General features: G+C 35.6%; 1 protein-coding gene across 3 annotated transcripts; it reads right to left on the bottom strand.

The window, feature by feature from the left end:
- Positions 1-23,992, bottom strand: LOC127424863 (neurocalcin-delta B-like). Of its 3 annotated transcripts, XM_051670363.1 has the most exons (5): positions 23,847-23,992; positions 23,326-23,633; positions 7,612-8,008; positions 3,030-3,135; positions 1-2,765 (listed from the first exon to the last, which is right to left on the bottom strand). In XM_051670363.1, exons 3-5 carry the CDS (start codon positions 7,987-7,989, stop codon positions 2,671-2,673), a joined length of 579 nt encoding a protein of 192 aa, XP_051526323.1. In that variant the 5' UTR covers positions 7,990-8,008; positions 23,326-23,633; positions 23,847-23,992; the 3' UTR covers positions 1-2,670. The 3 variants fall into 3 exon arrangements, with proteins under 3 accessions (XP_051526323.1, XP_051526322.1, XP_051526324.1); XM_051670362.1 differs by lacking the exon at positions 23,326-23,633; XM_051670364.1 differs by lacking the exons at positions 23,326-23,633; positions 23,847-23,992 and adding an exon at positions 22,184-23,316.
- Between the last annotated feature and the right edge of the window lie 2,529 nt (positions 23,993-26,521).

Here is a 26,521-nt window from a genome sequence, read left to right as displayed (position 1 = left end):
TTTAATACTTTTTATTTTAGATATGATCAAGTTTATATCTACACTTACATAATATACAAGCTACCATACAAAATGATAATGACAAACATGTAGTTTGACAGATAACAGTTGTACAGCATAAACTGACAGAACACTGTTTATTTTGCCATATATATTTATCTGTGTTTGGCACTTGACCACATGCTGCTGTCTTGTGCAGTTTAGATATAAAATAAACCAAATGCTTGTTATTTTTTTGTATGAAGGATATATCACAAAAATGCAAAAGCTGCAGGAAATAATTACATTTTTTGTTGGTTTTGATTGCAAAAAAAAAAAAAGCTCCTTCGTGAATTGTTCGGTTTAAACACTGAGCATATGGCTTGAAGAATGTTTTTAAACATTATAACCTTGATTTCACAGCAAATTAGGTGGAAACCACATTTTATATGTTGCGTTAAATATTATGTTTGAATGAGTGCTTGTGCGTTTATGTATAAAATGGATTTGCATTACAGAGAAAAAGCACATGTCATTCTTTTATAGTCTCTGGCATTTTAAACTAATCACTGCTAACCCTGAGGTTGTGTAGACATATCTTTACACATACATGATCTGCCGTGATGGCCTTTCTGACAAGTGGTGACTGCAATACATGCATAAACAACACTGAATAAACACATCAGTACTTGAAAAGCACCACATACATATCGCATACATACAGAGACACATATTCATCATTAAACATGCACACATTTCCCAGAAAATGCAGAGAATACATTCCGTTTGAGGAGCTGATCCACATGTAGTACGTGCAGTATGACTTGAGCTGTAATTTTACCTAGCATATAAAAATAAAATAACTAAAAAAGACCCAAAGGCCAAGATTTAAGTCCAATTAAAGTTCAGTAAGCATTTATTTTTATTTTTTTGCATGTTGCTTGCATGTTGACAATGCAAACATATAGCATTTGTTTAGTGAGACAATCTGACAGAATCAAGGTGTGGATAGAGTAAAAAGAACCTATAAGCTGGTATTTGATAGTAAATGTTGCATTGGTTCATGGTGGCTTGTGTATGTGCATAGTAATGTGTGGTCTTTGCTGTTCATTGTCACAATCCTACATATATATATATATATATATATATATATACATTCACTGTACAAATGATTATTTGGAACAAAAGAAAATGTCATATTTGAATAATAACAGCGGCTTCGTTATAATAAAACAAATTATTTTATTTTTTTTGGTGTGGTAAATTGTTCATCACTTACCCACCCAGTAAAACCATAAATAATATCTACATTTTCTTTGTATAATACTTTCATGTTCCATGTTTTAAGCAGCAAAATAAATATAACTGTTGTCCGTATGAAAATATTATTTTGTTTGGTTGAAATTTTATATTTTCCAACTATTTGTTGTTAATATTTGCCCTACACTGCAAAAAAAAAAAAATAAGAATAATAATTTAAAAAAATGTAAAAAAAATAAATAAATCTTACTGAGTATTTTTGTCTTGTTTTTCCAGTAAAAATATTGAAATATTCTTAAAATAAGATACATTTACTTTAGAAGCAAAATTACATTTATATATATATATTATTTATTTTTTTTCCCCAATAGACAAAAAGTTTTTCTTGTTTTAAACGTAAACCCCCACCAAATTTTGTTAGATTAACAAAATCTAATATTTTAATCATTCTGCTTCTTTTTCTTGCTTAAAAAATCCTTAGATATTTTAACCAGGAAAAAAAAGACAAAAATACTTTTAAAAATATTACAATTTTGTTTTTGCAGTGTCTGCAGTGAGTATTTAAATATAGAATTTATAGAATTTTTTTAAATAATTAAAAATGACATTTTTAATTAATTATTTTATACGTTATACTTGTGCTCCTAAAAGGAGTACCATCGTCTTAAGTACATCAACTGCCCCTTTAAGATTTGCTGTCACAGGCTCTGACATCATAATGCAATAAATGTTGCATTAAAATAAAAATAAACATAAAAACTTCAAGTAAAAAATTCTGATATGGGCAAGTGCTGCCCAAGTACCTCTCCTCAATAGATTTATGTGCTGAAAAGAATTGAATTACTAGGAATTCTAGGAATGATATTTGTTATTGTATGTGTAAATTGAATTAAATGAAAAAATTCTTATAACCATTTATTAATAAACTATATTTTGGTATATAGTTTTTGTATAAACAATCATATAGGTGCATTTGAAATACTCGGACAACTTTACTTAAATGTGCTCTAAACCAACCTCGGTTAACGCTAAAATCTAACACTAAATCTGTGTTTGTTATTTGTAAGGGGGGTACATTTCAGTACCAAAGGTTTACAACAGGATGTGATGTCACATACATCACCACCTATTGTGTCAAAAAAAGCTCTATACGAGGTCTCCAGAGTGCGGAGAGACACGTGAACACAAGCTTTTTAGTGTGCAGGAAAGTATGTGTTTGCGTTTTTCAGTATGCAAGTTTTTGAACATTTTCAGATGTGTGTCCATGGAAAAATGGTTACATGTTTCCATGTTTCCCTCTCGCCTGGTGAAACACACAGACTCTTAAATGGGGTGGAGTTTTGGAGTCCAGGCTCTGTTGATATTACAGTTATATTTAACAGAAAGACCTGTGTGAGAGAGGTTATGACAGTAGCGGGACGCTCTATTGATTCACTGGCCGGCACTGCTTGGGTCACACTGCAACAGTCGCACGATGGATGGGTCATTCTTTGCGCCCTCTACAAACTCCTCCAGTGACAGCTTACCTGAGGGAGAACACAGGTCAAAGGTCAAAAATGAACAGCTATCAAACAGCAGGAGTGAGGACATCATGTAACCAGACTATTGGACATTTTTGAAATAGCATACTACCATACTACACTGTACTTCTCTAGTATATAGTATGTATATTGAGCACAGTATTATTTTCTATATGGATTGAATACTCTACCTGGATGACCTGCTACATTTGCCATTTTGAACACTGTACAACTGAGCTCACTACAGAAGGAGAAAGCGAGAAAGCTCACCATCACGATTTGTGTCCATCTGGCGGAAGATCTTTTCTGTGCGTTTCTCAGGTGTGGACTCATCCTCTGGCATCTTCATCACTGAAGAAACCATCTTATATATGGCCTGAGGAACAAACATCAAAGAGAACATCAAAATCAGCTTTACTGAAAGCGTTTACTTGCATGGAGTTTTAGAGTTGTCTTCTCACAGAGAACAAGACAAAATCTCTGCTCCAAAACTTAGTCAGCTGCCTTATTGTCTACTGCCTATGTAGGCTGCTACCTTCTAAGACAGCATCCTAACTGAAATTGAACCTCATAAGTGAGTGATTTGAAACACTTTTCATAACTAAGAGCACTACATAGTTTGAGGGGTGCCCCCTTGAGTGTCCCCTTGAGCGTCTCGCCACTGAAGTACAGGACAATAGGCGTCCTGTATGGGATGTTGTCATTTTTGGCCAAAATATGGGACACTTGGCAACCCTGCACACAGGAGATTCAATTGCAATAAAGATGTTCAGCCATGGCGTCCATTTTGTAGGTGAACCCTGAAGATTAATTCGCCATGGGTTCACTCTGGAATTTCCTATGAGTTTATTGAATAGGGATTTTTTTTTTACTTTAATAAAATAAGTAAAATAAGATCTGTGGTCAAAATTACTTGAAGAGACTTTCAGATTTTGCTCTAGTATATAAATTGCACACAGTCATAACGCAAATATGGATTTTGAAGCCGTTGTGTCTTTAAAAAAAAACAGTCTTCATTTTGTAAAACACGTTAACTCACATGCTAATAGTAGTTATCGTCCTTAATTAGCACTGTGGCAGAAACATCACTTTAAAAAAAACATTTGACATTTACATTTGAGGTATAATTGCATGTAATTTATGTTCTAGATTAAAACATAAGAGGTCTATTCATGTCATTTTAACCACTTATTTTACTCAAATCTAAAACTGCCAATTTCAGAGTGGAACCCGTGGCTTGAAAATGCTAATTGTTTTCTGGGTTTTTGGACTGCAATCTGAACAGCTCTAACAATTCCAATTGCAGTTGATGTTAGCATGTTGCTAATGCTAGGCTAATGATGTGATACTCTAATAATTCAGGGTTGCTAACACACGCTTTCAGTCACACACTCTCACGCTACCCAAATAAATCTCATGCCAAATATCAAGACAACATCATTCATTGTTAAACAAATAAAAACATAGCAACAAATCTTGCTAGTAGAATTTTTCCATTTTTGGGTCGCCGAAGCAAATTCACACAAGCGTGCTCCAGAAACAGCATAACCAGAGCTCTGGGATAGTGCAGACAGAGCGGAACAATTGCACGACTCTACAAGCTTTCCCACGATATCTCGCTGGAGACCATAAAACGTATGCACTTTATAGTTTAGTTTCACATTAAATCTATTAGGGGAAACTAACAGACTAACTTCATTTTTATGTATTTTATGGACATGTATTTATTAGGCTACTCGTTTTTTCATATCAGTTTATTTTTAGGAAGAGCTGCACTGACTTACAGTAACTAGGATAAAGTTATGACCCTATTATTATAAATGCCAGTTAAACAGTGGAAGAATTATGGCAGGGTAAACATTCATAAGGGCAAGTACAATGTAGAATGAAGGGGTTTAATGAAAACAACCATTTTCACTAGAAGCACAGTCCCAGCTTAGTAAACTGGGATACTCATACAGTCAGAATATTTTAACTAGCCCTATAAAAATAAGGTGTTATTTAAATTAAGTTAGTTAAGTTTGATTTCCCGTAGCATTTTACAGTAAAAAGTAAATAAATAAAATAAATAAATATTATTCCAGATATCAAATGTAAACATGAAATGCAATTAAGTCATTATGCTAATTAATTTATTGAAATTATGTAACCAATCATCTTTGAGCTTGTGGGGGATAGTGTCCCAAAGCCACCACTGAAAACCCTTTTTGGACCCAGGAAAACCCCTGGTTGTGCCATAGTGTATTAAATTGTAAATGCCAGGATAGTTGGCGCAAGTGAGCACAAAAAAAGACGAAAAAAGATCATTACTGCCTCGTAGGGTTTTATTAAGTCTTGTTGTGGTGTTAGAAACTAAAAATAGTAGGCCTACTAGTATCAAATATGCACACATGTCCAGGGCCGCAAGAAGGTATGGCAGGACCCCGGGGCTTGAACGGTTCACCCGTGCATTAATGCGGTCCTGGCCATGTTGTCAAAATCTTACTTCAACCAAGTATCCAAAGTTGGCAACCCTCCTCTAATAAGTATAAAAAATACATATCACACACAAATATTGGGTAAAATAGTCAATATTTAATCAGATTTCAGCTTTTAATGAAATATAAATATATTTATTATCAACTCTTGACTAGTCAGCCATATTGGTTGAATATCTTCACAGAGCTCATCGCAGTGCATACAAATGAGGTGTCTTAGAAGGATGCATAATTATTCTGCCTGTCTTTTGGAACAACTTTTAGTGTCACCAGTGCTCTAAGATGCCTTCAAATTTGTCTAGGTAGGATGCTCCTTATAGGCTCTGAAACAGAGCTAAAATCTGCCTTTTTGGAAATCTTTTTCTTTGACCAAACAGTTGTGGTGCCTCTGAATATAAGAGGACTCTGTGTATGATTTGAAACAGGAGCATTCACTAGCTAACTAATTTAACATCACCATAGTGACTTCTTTTTTTCCGAGACGCAAATGGATTGAAAGGTAAATTACAGCCATTTGCATGCACTCAGCTGTCAGATTCAGAGAGTGCACTTAGAAACTTGACGCATCTCATGAATTGCTGCAAAGGTGTGAAATTCACCTATACATAAGAAAAAAAACCTTGCCTACTGCACTCAGACTGCTCTAATTGAGCAAAAACGCTGGACACAAATGAAAATTGCGTCATGAAACTATTTATTTATTTATTTATTTATTTGAGTCTGTTCAAAAAAAGGGAATAAAACCCAGAGATTATAGGTAATATGATACTGTTGATTTGCCATATGATATAATTCTTGGACTACAGTGTTGGGTATATCACCTCTGTAAGCATTTAACCATTGAAAAGTGTTTTTTGATGTCCTCACTGGATGGTTGAATATGTTATTTCAAGTGAATGCATCTACAAATTTTTACAGTATTATAATGGATATGACAAGTTAGTAGGTTTGGTCTTGACCCTCTAGGACATGCTGCTGCTGCACAGTTAGACATTCATACAATCCCCTCGAAGCATCTCTAGAAATGTGGTGCTGGGGAGGAGGAGGCTTTCAGTGAGAAAACTCTCGTAGTTTTGCAAACAACTGATGCAGTTTAAATGCTAGACAAACGGTGGTATGCAAGCTAACAGACTATATGTCAAAGCCAATTTGCTTAACGGATTGCATCAAAGGACCTATCAGACTTGGCCATGAAATACGCAAGTCGATTGGCTAACAGATTTAAGATCAAAAGATCAATCAACTTACAGTATGTAGAGTTTCATGACTGAACTCAAAGTAATTTCTTTGGAACAGGATTTGGACCTATGAGATTTGCCTGTGTGCAGGGCTACCGGGCTCAAAAGCAAAGAAATAGAAACCAAACGGATGGCCTATTGCTTGTCACTGTCATGGCTGTTTGAGGGGCATTTACACTGACAGCTATTTGCAGCAACTAAGTGATCTAGCAACCAACAACACAGATGCAACCTCAAGCGGTTTAAACACTGTCAGTGTGAAAATACATTTAGGATAAAAATAGAATGAAAGCTGAAAACATTGATTAAAATGCTGCAAGTCGGGAAATCACTGTACTGTTAGTCACTAGTAAACGCTCCTAGTTTATCCAACGATAATGGCGGATCACTGTCTTCACTCATATTGGTAGGCGCCACATTGCATCACTACACATTTGCATAAGGTTTTACTCTGCTCAACTTTGTTGCATCGCCAATGGTCGCTGTCGCTCATATTTCCTCAAATCGCCAACTCTCTATTAAAATGAACAACTGGAGTTGGAATTAAACCCATTAGGCATGTTGGGGGTGGGACTATCTGACTGTTTGAACAACAACAGCAGAGGAGGGGCATACTCAGAAAACTGTTTTGAAAATATTATTTATTTTTACAATTCCCTTTGGTGGCGCAGAAATTACATACTTCAGCTTTAATACATATTATCACAAAATATGATTTAGAATAAAAACATTTTGATTCCTAAATTAATTTGAAATCTATATTAATAAAATGTATTCAAATCAAGTATTTTTTTTATTATTTTCATTATTATAATTATTTACAAATTATTTTACATAAAAGGACAACACACTGTGTTTAAAAAAAATAATAAAGGTAATAAAGGTAAAATGCCCCTTAAAATCCTTAAAATCAGATCTAAGGGGCAAATATTGCCCCATAAAAAATTTACTTTCTCATCCTGGCCCACCCAAAAATTCTGTTTCAATAGGAAACACGTCAAAACATTATAGTAAACTGTGCTCATTAAGCAATTTCATGGGGTCTTTAATAAGACTGATCGTTTATCGCTTTGTTGTGTGATGACATAGTTCAACCGAGCATTATAGAGGTATAAAGTCACAATCACCCAAACGCACCTGTACAATCTCTAGCATTTCTGCCTTGCTTATGTATCCATTTCCATCCAGATCGTACATACTAAAGGCCCACTTTAGCTTCTGATCCAAACGACCACGTGACGTGACGCTCAAAGCAATGATGAACTCTCTGAAATCTATTGTTTCATCTCCATTGGCATCGAAGGTCCGGAAGACGTGCTCTGCAAACTTTGACGCATCTCCGTAGGGGAAAAAGTTGCCATAGATCTTCTTAAATTCTTCCATGGTGAGTGCACCGCTAGGGCAGTCCCGCAGGAATCCCTTGTACCACTCCTGGATCTCATGCTCAGTAAAGTCTGTGTTTTCCATCAGGTCCTGCATCACCTCAGGACGGAGCTTGCTGTTTTGCTTTCCCATTTTGATTGTCTAGTTTAAACTGGAGAGATGAGAAAGAGAGATAATGGGAGGAAAGTGAGAAAAACAGTTACTAACATTCTGCCCAACATCTCCTTTTGTGTTAGACAGAAGAAAGAAAGTCATACTGGTAAGGAACAAAATGAGGTTGAGTAAATTATAAAAACATTTTAGCTTTAGTTTAGTTTAGGTTAACAACAGAATTCAATCTGTCTCTGAGGCACAGAAGAAGTGAAACAGAGACGCTTGCAAATAAAAGATATTTGCTCATTGTTTGAGCTTTGATGGGACAACCACTTTTTTGTGAATGTACTAGTATGCATGCAAAGCACTGCATATCTGCCACGTATCTAACACTCATCTTCCTTTTCTCATCTGTCAACTGAACTTTCCACTTGGAGACCGCAGCGATGCTCTCACCTGCTGCAATGTGTGTGTGTACAGCATGTGTGTGTGCAGCTGCACCAAAATCATTTCCTGATGCAAATGTCTTGTAAAGACCTGCGTGTGCTTGCAGTCCTACACAGCCCGAGCGCATAAGATCCTGACAGCACATATTAGGATCAGACTATGCAGAAGATGCTTTTGATAGCTTGATAGGATGACATTTAAAGCACATTTGTGTAAGATTTTAAACATTTTCATCAGACAAAGAACATGTGTATAACTAAATTAATACATTGTAATAGATGTTGGGACATAATTATGTCTTTAGAAGGTCCTATAGGTCTTAACAGGGTTGAAAGTTTTACTGTATAATTTGGCAATTACTAGCCTTGTGATCAAGGTTGTGAAGCTAAAAGGTGCATTTAAGAAAAATGTATGCTGATATGTCTACAAATATCCACTGTTCAATAATCACTTGCTTACTACACAAAATCATGATAACAGTGTGGACATTTTAAGATCGTCCCTTCACTTCTTGAAAGGATGATGTCGTCGATATATATGGAATAGTTTAGTACTTTAAAAGGGGAAAACTGATGTCCACAACTTAAGTCTTTTTAATGATTGTTAAAAATCCACTATTAGTGTATATACTGTATATATATATATATATATATATGATAATGTTGTATTTCCATACATTTTGTTTGCACTAAAATCCATTCAAAATGGACATTGTGCATATTTACTATAGCAAGGATAAGTTGGAAACAAAAGAGTGGGTACAAGCCAAAAAAAAAAAAAAAAAAAAACATCGTCACAAAAAAAGAAAGAACAAAAGAAAGTTTCAGTTTTAGATTATTTTTTTTTATTTTTTTTAAATGTCTGTATTAAATTATAGAAAAAGCTGGCATCAGCTATTCAGTTATATGCAGTATGTACAGTATATGAGGGCCACAGATAGCATCTGTTATATAGAATGGCCTATTATTCTCATGGGCTACTAATGGTGGAGTGACAAAATATGTAAAGATAGCTAAACAATAATGATGGAATAACCTGTTATAAATGGGTGAAAAATCTTATAGACTACCATTGCAGGAGGGACCTGAGCCATATCTAGAGAGACCAGAATATCATAGAGACTTGCATACAGGGCTCTGTTTAATTGGGCCAGTAAGCAACCACAAAGCAACCACCCAGAACATTCTAGCAACCTCCAAGCAATGCCCTAGCAACCACCCAGAACACCCTAGTAACTTTATTGCAATGCACTAAAAACCTTCAGAACAGTGACCCCCTCAGATTTTTGAGCAAATTGGGTTTTGATGCCCCATCCAACCAAAATCTAGTTTTATATATCAGAGCCATGGAACTGAACCTAATCTTCTGAGGCCTGACCAGACCTTATACTGACCCTCATCAGAGCTAAAGAGCACCTGCTGACCCCCTGTATCCCCTCTCTCAACAAATGAGAGCCGGTATCATGCCAAATCCAGAATAATTACTCCCTTGGACATCAATGCGTTTTCACTGGCTGACAGAACTTCTTTCGGGTATTTTATTCAGTTAGCAAATCTACAATATCACTTGTTAAGCCTTATAGCTTAGCATATCGCGCACACACATTCACTCATTTACTCATCCTTGTTCCAAAGCCGTATTATTTTCTTTCCTCAGTGGAAGACAAAAGGAGGCTAAATGTAAGGAAATGACAGCCTCAGACACACTTCACTTTCATTGCATAATTGTTCCATACAGTGAACGTGAAATGTGACATGCCTGAGGCTAACATTCTGCTTAACATCTCCGTTTGTGTTCCACGAAAGAAAGAAAGTAATGCTGGTTTGGACCAGTATGAGGGTGAGTACATTTTTTTTTTTTTTTTTTTTGGGTAAACTATACCTAAGCAGTCTTAGTTATTCAGGAAGTAGACATCATATGCACAACAGACCAACACTTGTGAAGGGAACACACATAAAAAAGCATCATGACCAATCAGAGTTTAATTGCTTAATGGATATGCAGCATGTGTATTATTTTGTGGTGGGTTGTCATGGTAACAGATGGTCTAATCTGGCTGTCAGTGAAGCACAAAACACAGCAACATCCTATCAAATAATGTGCAATTACTGTATACCACAATGGCAATTATCGCTAAAACAAACAAAAGAATGAGGCCACTCTTATCATGCACGGCTTAATGAATGTGGAGGGACGCATACGCTCAGGAATATAAAGAGACTTTTACATTTTCTGAAGCAAATATGTGTGTGTAATGTGTGCGCACATGCAAAAGTCATCACCGCAATGCTGTGGTCTTGTGAGTGGTTGCCAGGGCATTGCTATCTGGTTTCTATTGTGTTCTGACTGTTTCTTTGTAAGTTGCTATGGAGTTGAAAGAGTGTTTAAAGGTGAAAATCAGTCCTAGGGTATGGTGGTTGCTAGGGTGTTCTGGGCGGTTGACAGGGCATTGCAGTTGTTAGGGTGTTCTGAGTGGGATTTTTGTATGTTGCTAAGCAGTTCAAAGAGTGTTTAACCATTTCTAGGATCTTGCTAGGTCGTCATTAGGGTGGTCTGAGTGGTTACCAGGGCATTGCTGCAGCTGCCAATTTTTCTGTTTTTTCAGCTAGTTGTTATATGGTTGCTAGGTGGTTGCTTACTGGCCCAAGTCAAAAGAGCTCACCCCCAAGCAGTGTTGAGGAATGGTTAAGTAAAATGTAGCATTGTACTAACTATATTTACAGTATATATACCTATATTTTTCAGCAGTGTGGCTTGACTATTTTCACAATAGCTTTTCCAGTAAGGAGGTACATTTTCCAACAAGTAACATTGAAACTTCACGAATCGGTTCTTTTGGACACTTAACCCGTACAAAAAAATCTAAACTAGCCACAAACTTGCCGCAAATTTGCTGCTCGTTTTTTTCACATGCAAATGAGATTTTGATTCACCCTAAATGTTTGCCAGAAGTCTGCAGCTCTTCGCGGTAGTGGTGAACCTCCGGCAAACCTTTGTTAACAATGGACAATTTTCTGTAAGTTTGCCGCAAAGCTCATTTGCATGTGAAAATTATCAGTGGGGAATTTGCGGCAAGTTTGTGGCAAATTTGCCATGAGCTCTCGATTTTCGTAACGGACTGTAAATAAACTAGTATATTGAATGATTCCCTTACATTTAGCTTCTGGAACTCAAATTCATTTTAGTGAATCATTTTTTGGGAAGGTTCATGAACTAGTTCACATAAATGATTCACTTAAACTCTGTGCAGTCTTAAAGGGACTTTGCCTTTTTTTTTTCTTTTTAGCTAAATTAATTGCTGCTGTTAACTTTATTTTGATCCCATTTTTATAAAACATTGTGTTTTCTAGTTTATTAAGTGTATACTAAGTATAAATTTATGTTTAATTTAAGGTTGTCATACTATTTGTTTAACCTTTACGAAAATCAACCATGGTTTTACTATAGTGATATTGTTGAAACAATGATGTAGTAACTGGCGAAAACCATGTTTGTTTTTTTTATTATTATTATTACAATTAACTATGGTTTTACTAAAACCCCAATTCTGAAAAAGTTGGGACAGTATGAAAATGCTAATAAAAACAAAAATGTGTGATTTGTAAATTATATTCACTCTTTGCTATATTGAAAGCACCACAACTAAACGTTATATGATGATTTTATTTTATTTTATTTTATTTTTTTAAATGTACAGTAATTTCAAATCAGCTGATTGCAACATGCACCAAAAAAGTTGGGACAGGGGCAGTTTAAAACGAATAACAATTTGACGAGTTAAAATAACAAGGCGATTTGAAACAGGAGATAAGGAGCCTCCAGAAACAGCCTAGTCCTCAAGAGCAAGGATCATTCGAGGCTTGTCAATTTGCCAACAGATGCTTCAGCAAATAATCCAGCACTTTGAGAACAATGTTCCCCAAAGACAAATTGGAAGGATTTTGGGCATTTCACCCTCTAAAGTCCACAACATAGTTAAAAGATTCAAGAACTATGGTTAAATCTCGGTGCGTAAAGGGCAAGATGAAAACCACTTCTGAACGAGCGTGATCTCTGATCCCTCAGACATCACTGTTTATCTGTAATGGATATCATGAACATGGGCTTGGGATTACTTTAGTAAACCTTTGTTAGTCAACACCACTCGCCGCAGCATCCACAGATGCAGGTTAAGACTTTACTATGCAAAGCAGAAGCCCAACATCAACACTGTCCAGAAGTGTTGCCGACTTCTCTGGGCTCGGTCTCATCTTAGATGGAAAGTAGAACAGTGGAACTGTTTTTTGGTCCGAAGAGTCCACATTTCAAAAAGTTTTTGAAAAACACAGCCGTCATGTTATTCTGGCCAAAGAGGAAAAGGACCATCCAAGCTGTTATAAGCGTCAGGTCCAAAAGCCAGTGTCTGTATGGGCCAGGAGTGTGTCAGTGTCCATGGCATGGGTAACTCGGCCAGCTGTGAGAACACCATGAATGCAGACAGATATGCACAAATTTTGGAGCAACATATGCTGCCATCCAGATGCCATCTTTTCCAGGGACGTCCCTGTATTTTCCAGCATGACAACTTCAAACCACACACTGCCCAGATTATTAAGTGCATGGCTGTGTAAGCAGAGAGTGTGGGTGCTAGATTGGCCTGCCTGCAGTCCTGACCATCTCCAATTGAGAATGTGTGGCGCATTATGAAGCCCACCATCCGGCAATGAAGACCCCGTACAATTGTGCAGCTGAAGACTTATATAATGGATGAATGGGGGAAAATTCCACTTTTTAAACTTAACAAACTTGTGTCTTCAGTGCCTAAATGCTTAATAAGTGTTATTAGAAGAAATGGTGATGATTCACAGTGGTAAACACTCAACTGTCCCAACTTTTTTGGAGTGGGTTGCAATCATCTGATTTGAAATTACTGTATATATATATATATATATATATATATATATATATATATATATATAAACCAAAAAAAAAAAAAAACAATGAAATTCACAGGGTAAAACATCATATAATGTGTAGCTGTGGTGCTTTCAATATAGCAAAGGGTGAATATAATTTACAAATCACAACTTTTTCGGAATTGGGGTTGTACAGTCGTAATGTACCATGGTTTTACTTGTAAATAATGGTATTATTGTAAGTTAACATTGTTAATTTAGCATTTACTATGGTTTTACTACAAATACCATTGTTAAACTTAAACTGTGATTGGTTAATGATCATAAGGGTGTGTCACTCAAATTGAATATATACTCCTTGAACACTTTATTAGGAACACCTATGCACCTACTTATTCATGCAATTATCTAATCAGCCAATATTGAGGCAGCAGTGCAGTGCATAAAATCATGCAGATTCGGGTCAGGAGCTTCAGTTAATGTTCACATCAACCATCAGAATGGGGAAAAAAGTGGTATCAGTGATTTCATCCGTGGCATGATTGTTGGTGCCAGACGGGCTGGTTTGAGTATTTCTGTAACTGCTGATCTCCTGGGATTTTCACACACAACAGTCTCTAGAATTTACTCAGAATGGTGCCAAAAACAAAAAAAACATCCACTGAGCGGCAGTTCTGCTGACGGAAACGCCTTGTTGATGAGAGAGGTCAATGGAGAATGCCAGACAGGTTCAAGCTGACAGAAAGTCTACGGTAACTCAGATAACCACTCTGTACAATTGTAGTGAGCAGAACAGCATCTCAGAATGCACAACATGTCGAACCTTGAGCCAGATGGGTTACAACAGCAGAAGATCATGTTGCTATAGTGTTCCTAATAAAGTGCTCAGTGAATGTATATCTATAATATAGAAGAGTAGCTACTTAAGTATGGGTCCCTACTTCAATGAAAAAAAGTTTTTTTGTTTGTTTTTTTGTGGCCATTTTATCATCCACTTGGTGAAAATCATGCAGGACAAGTTAAAGTTATGGGTTTGTTAAAATCCCTATCTCCAATTATGAGCATTAATAGTAATAGAAATACTTGCATTAGCATAACACCTAATAATAACACATTGTGGTTAGTTTTAAAAGTGTTGAGGTCTGAGTGCTATCACCAGATTTTGAGAAGAAACAGACTCTTTCTAATCGCACAGAGACATCTGTCATTATCCTGTCTGTGCCATCACCCATGAAATCACTCCTGATCCCTGCTCAACACAAGCCATGTTCTTCAGAGCTGGAGCTTTGCCTGTACTTATAAAGCAGAGCTTGTAGCCTGCGGGATCAGTGATGTTCTTGAATTCTCTATTTCCAGGGTCAGCCACTCAAAGATCTGTGTCTCAAATTAACTATAAGACTCTTAGAGCCTTCAATACCTCACAGTGACGCCACACTTACATAACAACAAGCCGACGGATTGGCTACAGGTGAACACAAGGTCCTGATGTCCCCACAGTTAGGCAAGGCAGGTGACAGGTAACTCAGGAACATATCACACATGACCGTCAGTCACATCTGTTTGTTGTGAGCAGACACAGTGCACATAATAACCTTAATTCAATCAATGTTTACATTAGCGTCATGCTAACGTCCAACTAGCCATTTAATCCTGAGCCCAAACAAGATGCAAGATGAGACTTTGAAGCCTGTTGGCCAAAGATGATTTAAACGTAACCAAAGTTGACCTAACCATAAGGCATACAGTATACAGAGTTAGTACACAGCAGAATCTTATAAACCTATATAAAGCACAACAAAGCAGCCAAAGCTCAGGATGAGAATACAAGGCTTTATCTAACATCTAATTTTATTTTTTGTCTTTGTGCCACTTTTTTATTTATTGCTCACTTTATTTACTTATGTACTCTGTATTTTTTTATCTTGTTTTCCAGTTAAAATATCTCAACTACCCTTGGACACCCAGTCATATAGATTTATTATGTATTTAAATTTTTCTTCCTTAAATGCGTTTTTAGGAAGCCACTGATTATAAAAACTTGATTATTAAGCATATTTTGTTTTGGAGTGAGTTTTGTGTGACTTTAGCAAGCTGTGTGATTCAGTATGCAATTTTGTTCTTTTGATAGAGTTCAGAGTGTCACCTGCTGTTATGTGTAGTTTTATGCCATTTTAAATAATAAAAAAAAAAGTATTAATAAAAAGTATAATTGCTGTAAACAAATGTTGCAATTCTGACTTGAGAGACAGGGATAGATAAATTGTCTTCAGAAACTATACCTTAAATTAAGTTTATTTTTTACTGGTGTTTTTCTTGTTTTAAGCATAAACCTCCCTATATTTTGTTAGATCTATGCCAAAAACAATGGTAAGAAAACAAACATATTCAAGATACCGTCTATGATAACAAGCATTATTTTATATTATTATTATTTTTTTATTTTTTATTTTTTGCTTCTAAAGTAAATTTTACTTGTTTTAAGTATGTTTAGATATTTTTTTTAAAAAGATAACATTTAATTTAGAAAATTATTTTTGCAGCATTTCTTTATGGACAGTGGAGAGATGAGCTCAACATGTCAGAGAACGTCAGACAAAAAAATAAAATAAAAATAAATAAATAAATAAATAAATGTACCAATGATAAGAAAATTCAACTTAATTCATGATACAGTCTCTGTAAACAAGAGTGTGTGTGTATATCTATCTATATATATATATATATATATAAATACTTTTATGTTTTGTTTTTTTTTGTTTTGTTTTTTTTTTTTACATTTTTTGCTTCTACAATAAATGAATGGGTTTTTTTTTTTGAGGATGTTTAGTTATTTTTACTGGAAAACAATATAAAAATTCTCTGTAAAAAATGATTATGGCAGTGTTTTTTGAACAGTGAAAGAATACAAGACAAGAAACAATACGGCAAAGTAATAATGAAATGTTGCAGGCCAGATTGGAACTTGCACCACCCGCATGACCATCACAGCTCAACATGTCGGAGAAAGTCTGCTAACTGCTACACCACATCTCCAATGGTAATTCACAATTTAATATAATATTTAATTTAATTCTCAGCTTTGGTGTAACAAACCCTTTGATGCATCAACAGACAACAGGTAGAAGATCCAGCTTGCCTTTGAAATCAAACTAATGACTTGGCCGATTGTTTTGCCTGTTGACGTGATTTGTGTTGACAGCCTTAAACGAATAGTTAACACAAAAATGAAAATTCTGTCATTTACTCCAAGGAAGAAAGAAAGTCATATGGTTTTTGAACATCATGAGGGTGAGTAAATTATGACAGAATTTTCATTTTTGGGTGAACTATCACTCTAATGCACTTTCAGAATGATGACAGAAAGGAACACTTTCTGATGGAGAGTCAAACAAATGATGTGGATCTCTGCACAGGAAGGTGTGTGTCACAGAGGTTTATATCTCCTCCACCCTTCAAAACCACAGTGGGCAAATAAAACCCCATTGGCATATCTTGGGGGTATTTTTTATTTACTATTTATATTAAATTAATAATTTTTTAATAATATTTTTTGAAGTATAAGTGTAACAGAATATAGTTAGGTTTATGCTTAACACATTCAAAAGTTTCTTAATTCAAGATTTGTTCTTTGAAAAAAAAAAAAGTCTTAGTTTCTTACACAATTGCTTCTCAACTAAATGTATCGTTTTTATTTTACTGGAAATCAAGACCAAAATCCTGGTAAAAAATTTTTTTGTACAGTGTGAAATGTATGTAAATGGAATATTATATTAAAAGTCATATTAGGAACAGTCTTTCACCACCAACTGCATGTTTTTTCGCAGATCTCGTGATTTTCACACATAGCTGATAAATTTAGGTCGACTCTTGCAAGGCTGTTGGTTTCTATGGGCTCGCTGTTGGCACCAATGGTTTACCTCAATCTGCAGTAAACATCTGTGCAATGCTAACAAGTCTGTGACACGTCAAAATATAAATGTAGGACTCATTTACATCTATTCCACCCAGGTTTCACTTTTTTACAGACAAATGTGATTTTAACGGTTCAAAATGCAAACAAGAGTTCTGTGGTTGAAGAAAAAAAGGAAAAGTCTGTTAACAAATCTGGTTACGCATTTCTTATTTATTTATGCAATACAAATGACTGATGTACTGTACGTCAATAACCTGTGATATACTTCACTCATCTCGTTTCAAATCCCAATGTTTTCTTCCATGGTACACAACAGTAATTTTACTATTAAAATCATGGTTAGGTTTTGGATTTGGTTAAGGGGTTAGATTTTATGGTTAGGTTTAGGTTTGGGTTAGAAGTTAAACTTAGGAAAAATCATCATAACATTGTTTGTTGGTTAGTTTATTTTATTTTATTATATGGGAATAAAAGTTGTGTGTTTTGTACGAGCAAACTTTTCACAATTTCTTACGATTTTGCCATCTCGTACTATTTTTACCACTTGTCATTAGACCAGGTTGATGTGGCTCAAATGCATTATAGATGGGAGATTTATATGGGCCTCTATAAACCCAGTGAAGTCTGTATAATAATGCTGTCACACAGCTTACAGTACAAAAGATGTATAACCTCTGATTTTCATGCCATCTCCCTTCTTCCATATCTCAAAATAGAACAAACAACTCACATTTAACAAGACCTGCCTATGCATTTATTAGGGATGCACAAATACCACTTTTTCTCTTCCGATTCCGATATCTGAAATCTCAGTATCGGCCGATCCCGATCTGATACCAGTGTTGTTTTTTTGCATAATCAGTTTAGAATATCTTTACAATATTGTGTGGAACTAATTGGGGGTACTCTTTAATATGTAAAGAAACACAAACCTCTAACTACACATTATTTCAATATAAATGTATAGCTTATTAAGAAACTTTATTGTTAACTAGTTTACTGGATAATGTAGCAGCAAAATTAACAGTAATTCCAGTATAAGTCATCAGTAGAAAAGAAGCAGTTTTCTTTGCATACATTTTTTAACTTGTATCTGGATTTTAAATCTGTTTTTTGTTCAATTTAGTTGTAAGATATTAGTTCACTTTTCAGTCAGTTATTTTTTTGGAACCTATTCATCTTAAATATTGTTATAATTTGTAAACAAATAATAATGATTATAACAATAAATTATTATTATCATTGACTTTTAGAATTTTAAATACAGTAATATATTCAATCATGCACCTTTAACTTTAAAACCTTCTGGCTTTTATTTTGACATTCTGAACTCTCCAGGAAGTCCTGTAAGTGGTATGTAGGCGAGTTCACAGTAGTTTAATTCGCTTCTTATTCAAATTCTGGTAAAATGCTCCTCCGGTGCCATTCGAAATATAAGTGAACCGAACTATTGAGCATCTGCATCTGAGATGTTGTTCGTGAGTAGCGCTCAAATATTGTGCACCACATGAAGGCTAAAATTAGCAGCGAGTGTGTGTGTGTGTGTGTGTGTGTGTGTGTGTTTGTGTGTGTGTGGGTGGGTGTGTGCGTGTGGCTGGATTTGGGTGGTTTACGAGGACATTGTTTTAGGTTACAAACTGGTAATTACAAGAGTATTATGCTATAAATGTGGTTTATGAGGACATTTCTAGTGTCCCCATAATTGAAATTGCTTAAAAAACATACTAAACTATGTTTTTTTTTTTATCTAATAATGTAGAATTTGTTTTGTGCGGGATAGGTTTAGGGGATAGAATTTATAGTTCGTACAGTATAAAAATCATTATGTCTATGAAGAGTCCTCATAAGGATAGCCGCACCAACGTGTGTGTGTGTGTGTGTGTGTGTGTGTGTGTGTGTGTGTCAACAGAGCAGCGCCATTCACTAACGCACTGGCGTTGCGCGTGCATTTTATATTTTTACTTTTTAGACAAAGCTATCTCACATCTTCAAGTGGCTTTGAATAGTTTCCGTCTAAAAACGTCAATATCGGAGCCGATACCAATCTAGGTATCGGATCGGTGCCATCCCTAGCATTAATAAGTGGTGCAGCCAATGAATGCTAATCTTGTGTCTGATGGTGGAATCAAATATGAAATCTTCTCGCAGTGGTCCTGTATTAACTGTGCAGAACAAACAATGCTTAAAAAACTTCATATATATAAAAATGCATAAAACTAAGTTACTATGGATTAAAATGTTGGTCACATGTGTAAAGGAAAAAGTAATGTATTGTATCTCAATATTGCAGGTGTGATATTACAAAACTGCAAAATGAGAAGGACAAAGGGAAGTTAAACTAAAAAAAAATAGCTCTTTGGGTGAACTTAATTCAATCATGGACAGTGGTTCCACATGTTTGAAATGAGTTATCTTAACTTAAAATTACTATTTTAAAATTACTATACTATTTTTTTTATTTATTTATTTTTATGTACTAACTAGTGAAAGTGAATGTCAGCATGATAAATACATGCTGGTTGGAAGCACTACAGAGTGTAGTTTAGTAACTATGTTATGGTTAGCACAACATTTGTTCAACAAAGCGAGCAAATCAGTTTCATGTCTTCATCATTAGCTCAAGCTCCACTCTTCATCATAATGGAAACCCCCAAAACTCCAACATAACAGAAACTCTTCTAAATCTCAGCATAACAAAACATTAAACACTAACAAGTATCCCCCTTTATATTCATCTTGCACAAAACACATAAAATAACACTTCATTTGAACAATTAATTTCTCCCTATCGAGTTCCATGCAAAGCATGCTGTATTAATACCACAAGAAGTATTCATGTAGTCCCAACTCAAATGGATTAAGTAAACTTTTTACAAATTTAAATGGATAAAACCAAATGAAATGAAGTTGTGACAAAATGTTCTAGAATTTTGTTGCTTTAGTTCATTTTAATTAAGTAAACTGAACAAGCAGCAAAAATCTTTTTTTTTTTTTTTGTATATTCAAAGGTAATTATAAAGAGTTCTGACCTAACCCTGATCAGCAAAGGACGTTTTCACTTTAGATACTCAATCTGGTTTCTCTCTCCTTGTACCTGCAGGATTAACTTCTAGGCTCTGTGGGGCTAATCTGGAGCAATAGGATATAAATATAGACTCATGTCTGTTATGTAAGGAGCACTAAATATCTTATTATAGGACATGGTGATAAAGAAAAGCAGAAGGTAGATACTGGACTACACTGTGCAATGTGCTTTTTTATCTCAATATTACCAATGATTTGAGAAATGAGTGGACTAAAAGTTCTCAGGACTAACCAAACATGCATCACTGTCAACTGTGCATAAATTTGCTACCTAAGTACTGCAACAGTAATGGAAGATGAACAAAGGAACCATTTTTCTCTGATGAAACAACAATATCTACTGTATATAACATTTTTGTCTAGTTCAAATATAAATGTCCAACCATCAAACAGCATCAGAAATCAGCATTAACTCTTTGTTAACTATCCTTGCTTAACCCTGTCTCAATCCTTTTGTGAGAACAATACCAACCGCCACTGTTTGACAAGTGGCGACTGAATTCCAGTTCATGCTGTTAGTGTAAATATTTGTGCAGCTCCTATTTTTAGAAACCTTATTTATAATGTTTACTCTTGCACTTTTAAACCATTGTCAGTTAAAGCAATAGTGACATGACACTTAACAAATTCACGACAACAGGAAATGCTTTAACATTAAATGTCTCAACACTCATAAATTAAATGTAGAGCAACTGAGCCGTGAAATGACTGTCGCTCAACATCATGGCTAATTATCATGCTTTGATGTTCATTATTGTTCTCAGCTGCTATCATTGTGAATGTATTTACTTTAGCTTATCATTGGAGTGATAAATTGTGTCCTTGGTAATGGCTCAGGCTCATTAAAAACACAAACAATCTTGACACCTCACAGATTGAGGTGCCACTAGGCATCAAGCGTCATTGTGTTTCAAAAGCTCTCAGAGACATCAATGAAAAGCTCTCGAGACCTTCTAAAGGTATGCTATACTGACACTAAGATTCAATGAGAAGGTAAATGGTTGGAAGGGCTTAGATCTTTGGAGCAAAAGAAATTCAATCTGGATATTTACGAATCTTCCACCAAGTTTATATTTTGGCTCTCTTGAGGTGCACGACAAAAATGAAGATATTAATGGATAGCAACATTCATGATGCCCTAATCCCAATCCCTAAAATACTAGAGATGAACTGGCTATACTGACAATATCCATGCTTTCCTTCAAAGTGCGTACTTAAGCTTTTTGAATATCAGAATTAGAGACAGCTTTGACAAAGCAGTTGTTGATAAATTACGTCAACTTTTTCAAACAAAAAGATTTTAGGGTAACACTTTACAATAATGTTGTATTCTGTAACATTAGTTACCTACATAAATTACATGAAGGAACAATGAACAACACTTTTTCAGCACTTATTAATCTTGGTTAATGTGAATTACAGCATATAAAAGTACATTTTTAATATTAAAATTTGTGTATGTTAACATTAGTTAATGCATTATGAACTAACATGAAATAACGATGACCAGTTGTACATTTATACATTAATAAAATATTAACCAAGATTAATAAATGCTGAAAAAAAAGTTGTTCATTGTTAGTTCATGATATCTAATGCATTAACTAATGTTAATGAATAAACCTTACTGTAAAGTGTATGTGAATGTAAAAAGCGCATATTTTACTGTAAATTTCTTTACTACATTTTTCACCATTTTTAATAATATTTTTGCCAACACTAGATCAATTTAAATACAATTAATATGATTCCATAAAAACGGTATACTTATTATTACACAAATATTCAAAAAATGTTGTTTTAAATAGTTTTAGATGGACTATAACAAGTCACACTGCAGTACACCACTGTCACTTTTCAACTACTCACTGTCAGATTGCCTTCTTTCACCCACCTTGACATAATTGCTGGAATTCTGTTTCACCTGTTCACTTTTAGGACTTTCCTCCTTTGTTTCCACTCTCTGTAAGCTCTATCTGTCACCAAAGTTTAGTTACAGCTCTTCACAGGAATCTCTGCAGCCCTTTAATCGACACTCCCCTCTCCTTTTCTACATTTCCTTCTCACTCTATCTCAGTCTCTCAGCTCTCTGGGGCTTTCCTAAACTCTCCCGCAAATCTGAGGCTCTCTGTTTCCATATCCCTACAGAACGTCACATATTTCTGAGCACCCACTTGTTTCTGAGAGTGGGCTAAAACTCTCTCTCTAAACAGCATTTTTTTTTCTTTTTGCTTGCTTCTGAACTGCCTGCGAGATGAAAACTTCATTTACGTCACTGTGCAACCTACATACATGCCACGACACTGTGAAAGGGAAAAAAATAGGCTTCCTGCAACCTGATCTGTTTTGTTAAATGTATTGAGAGCACCTCTTTCACTTTGTTTATCAAGCTGAAGTCTGAACCTGAATCTCCCATTACATTCCAGAATTGTTTCAGTGGACATGTGATCCGGCCCCTCAATAAGGTGAATTCAGTCTGCTGAGGCTTATTTCCTCTTTCACATAAATCCATGTGACTTTTGTAAACAATAGGTAAGTTGTTTAAACTACAGTGTGACTTAGAAACCTTTGCATATGCATAGTAAAATAGTTGCAAACACACTGTCTGACTTTTTCATACGGCACTGAAGTTTAGAATTTACAATATCAGCTCAGATTAATTTAGAGACTACATGGTGAACTTATACTTTTAGAATTCATTTTTCACACAGGTCTATTTAAAAAAAAAGCCAAAGGGTGATTAAACATGGTAAAAACTTGAAAGAAATTGGTGACCAGTCAAAGCACTTACAATATACACTGCAAAAACTAGTAACCTGCAACAGTTTGCTAATAGGAGGTTTTTCTACCTGGTCTAGCCCTTAAAAATTGTATTTTTGAGTTGAATCAAACGAGGCAATTTAGATGTTACCACATGAAGCACATTTTTTTTCAATATACACTTTCCTTTATACATTTATATACATTTGAACCTAAAATCATGTTGGACATGTTATTTGTCAACTATCCCTGTGTCTAAGCTGCTGAAGTATATACTTTGCTGTCTTAAATGGCACTTCAAAGTGAATGCTGAGGCTTTAGCATCCAGGTGAGAAGCTCATCATTTGGAATCAGGTGGTGTTCCCTCCTCTAAGCCTTATGTTCCAGGATTTATCCAAAGCCAACAGGTCTACTATAAATCCACTCTGGTCGGCTCCTGGCAGCTTCCTCAGAGCAAGAAAGAATCAAATCGAAGAAAAACATGGGCAGCCCTGGTGCTCCTTAATTCTGGGTAGAGGTGTCCTCATCCTACAGTATCAGCTTTGAGAGTGGCATCCATCCTCTTCACTTTTAGAGCCTCGACACTGTACGTCAAGCAACAGTTTTCCTTTATTTATTCAAACCTCACTGAATACCTCAAATATGACAGATCTTGATCTTTTGGATTCAAAGTCCTCTTCCTCTTTTTGACAATGGAGCATGTATGTCCAATGTAAAGTATAACAGCACTTGAGTCTTTACCTTTAAGGAAAACCCAGCTAAGCACATTGTATTTTGGACAAACTGACAGAACTCACCTCAGACTGTTGTTATGGTGCTGTGCCGTGTGATTTTAGATGGCCATAACCTGGGGAGCTCTGTGGAGAAGAGGCGTTGGGTGGCCTCAGAGGTGAGATGCAGTCGCAGGTATCAGTAGCACGCTTTGATGAAACCAGCAGAGGCAATGAGAAACTCCACAAGACTCAGCTTAGTTCAGAGCAGGAAACTGCCTCCCACAGTGACGTCAAAGCTGCTGGTCACATGACTCCTCTGAAAAGCCTATCAGAGCCACCGTTGCCCTGGCAACAGGAACTCAGCAGTGACTCTTGCTGTCAATCTGTCACTTGCTTGAGTAATTCTCAAAAAGTCTGATGAATACAATTATTACACTGAAACTAATCCAAAAATTGAAAATCTGGGATTTGTTTTTGTCATTTAAATCTGGAAATTAACTGAGTTTTAGGATTTTGAAAAAGAGAAGTTAATATGTAAAATGTAGAAGAAATATTTAGGATTCTGGACATAAGGTGCTCTTTGGAACATTGTCAAATCATGCGGGATAATATGAATCATCAGGTTTTGTACAAACTTGTGAGGTTCATGCTAACTCAAGTGCATGCTGTCATTGATGCAAAAAGGGGGACATACCAAATACTCAGACATTCTCAAACTGATGTCAATTTTTCAAATTAACTTTTCACTCAAATGCAAAACTCCATCTTTTGGACCCAATGCAATGAAACTGTCCAAAAAATATTTATTGATTGAAATGTACACAAATATGTGCAATGTATTTATCTGAAGAATTATAGTGCAAAAAATGCATGTGCTTTTCGCATATAAAGTGCATGTTTGCTTTTAGGAAAAATGTGCTTTTGTTCTGCAGTTCGGCTTGTTTGGTTATGATCACATTGTAACGCACAGGTTAGGGAGAATGTTCTCCCGTTAAGAGCAGACGTCCCTCACATTGGAGTACATGCTTTACTTAAGCAGATTAAAGGGAAGTCAAAGCCTTCTCTCATTAGCCTTAACGTACATGCACCTTTTAAGGTTGCATGCTGAGTCAGTGATCTGCAGGGCTGCAGTCAGCACTGGCAGAGATGAATGCATTGTAATAGAACAGGAGCACATGCAAAATACATGTAATGCAATTCCGTGTACTGTAGATCGCTTTCGATTTGCATGCACAATGCATGAAACATAACACATTATAATACAACTTTTATAATGAGTGCAAATTCAGGCACTGTTTAAGAAGTATTGTATAACTGAGAGGCTGCTCTTTCAAAGCTCAGAACACTTATGGGATATTACAGGTTCAATACAAGTTAAGCTCAATCGATGGCATTTGTGGCGCAATGTTAATTACCAAAAAACAAGGTTACAGTGAGGCACTTATACATAATACATTTAAAGTGAATGTGAAGAGAAACAGCTGAGATACTAAGGTGATCTCATTTGTGATTTTTCTTTTCTATGTGTAAACACTGAAATAACTCTCCATCTGATTAGATGCTCTGATTTGCTGGATAAAAGCTGGCCTTGTCCATCTCACATAATGTTCTACTGGTGTAAAGGCACCAGTTAGCCCTGAGCCGGTCCGTGCAGTGCCACGGGCTCTTATCTTTAGATAATGTCAGCTTTAGCATGGATAATGAGAGCTGCATGGAGGGTAGAGCTCTCTCTGATTATTTGTTACCTAACTGCCCATTTACACTCCATGGGCATGAGGAGCGGCTATTTGAGTCAGAGGTGAAGAGTAGTGCGTGCTGCTGTACGGTGCATATGTGTGTGTTTGTGTGAGGTGTGTGTGCAGGTTTGCCCTTTGCTCACTTTGTTCTAAAGCCAAGGCTTTGGAGGGCTTATCTGGTGAAGAGAATGCAACATTAGTTTCATGTGGGTTTTGCAATGTCAGCAAAAAGGTGATGATTTCGCAGAATATCCTCTCGATTAATATGACTCTTCTGCACAGTGAACTCCGAATGCAGTTTCTAGATTTGCATGTTGCACATATCTAATACAGCACATCTTCCTCTTCAGCATTTTACAGGATGGAGAAAGAATTTGCTATAAGCTTAATTAAAAGTGATGTTTGCTAAGGCGAGCATCTTTATTACTATTGCACATACTTAGAGTTTTGAACAAACTCATAACCCTATAACTATGAAACTAGTAATACTTGTAATTTAGTGATAACCTCCTGAGACCCGAGCATGATTGCTGTGTGCATTTTCAATTTCCCTTTTTGATTCTTAACTAGTAGTTCCTAATAAACATGCAAATAATAATAATAATAATAATAATTTCTAGTGCAAATAGTTTTCCTAAAAATTAATAGCAACATATATGGACAGTGGAAATAATTTGTGAAATTTTAAATAATACCAAGCTATAGAAAGTCAGATTTTGGTTTTAATAAAATTGTTTATTATGTTTCCAGGAGTGTTGGTTATTCATGTTTTTGAGACATTACAGACATTACATCAGAAATTAGCATAATTAATTCTGATTTAAAGTAATGGTCAGCATCATCCAATCACTGCCAACCATGTGACACAATTATACTAGGGATGTCCTGATACCGATACTGGTATCGGAATCACGTCCAATACCACACTCATGCACTTGTGCTCGTAAAAATGCTCAGATACCAAAAACCCATACCATCTGACGTACGAATGTCATTACGTAAACAATTATGTCCGAGTTTGAT

This window comes from Myxocyprinus asiaticus, chromosome 34, assembly GCF_019703515.2.
Source record: "Myxocyprinus asiaticus isolate MX2 ecotype Aquarium Trade chromosome 34, UBuf_Myxa_2, whole genome shotgun sequence".
NCBI lineage: Eukaryota > Metazoa > Chordata > Actinopteri > Cypriniformes > Catostomidae > Myxocyprinus > Myxocyprinus asiaticus.
This window is presented reverse-complemented; position numbering and strand designations above follow the sequence as displayed.

What these genes read in the sequence shown, in the direction of transcription:
- LOC127424863 (XM_051670363.1), bottom strand. Translation starts at nt 7,989, where the DNA reads ATGGGAAAGCAAAACAGCAAGCTCCGTCCTGAGGTGATGCAGGACCTG. An exon ending in AAATGCTAGAGATTGTACAG is followed by an intron (nt 3,136 to 7,611) that starts GTGCGTTTGGGT and finishes TTTGTTCCTCAG; the next exon opens with GCCATATATAAGATGGTTTC. An exon ending in GATGGACACAAATCGTGATG is followed by an intron (nt 2,766 to 3,029) that starts GTGAGCTTTCTC and finishes GTTCTCCCTCAG; the next exon opens with GTAAGCTGTCACTGGAGGAG.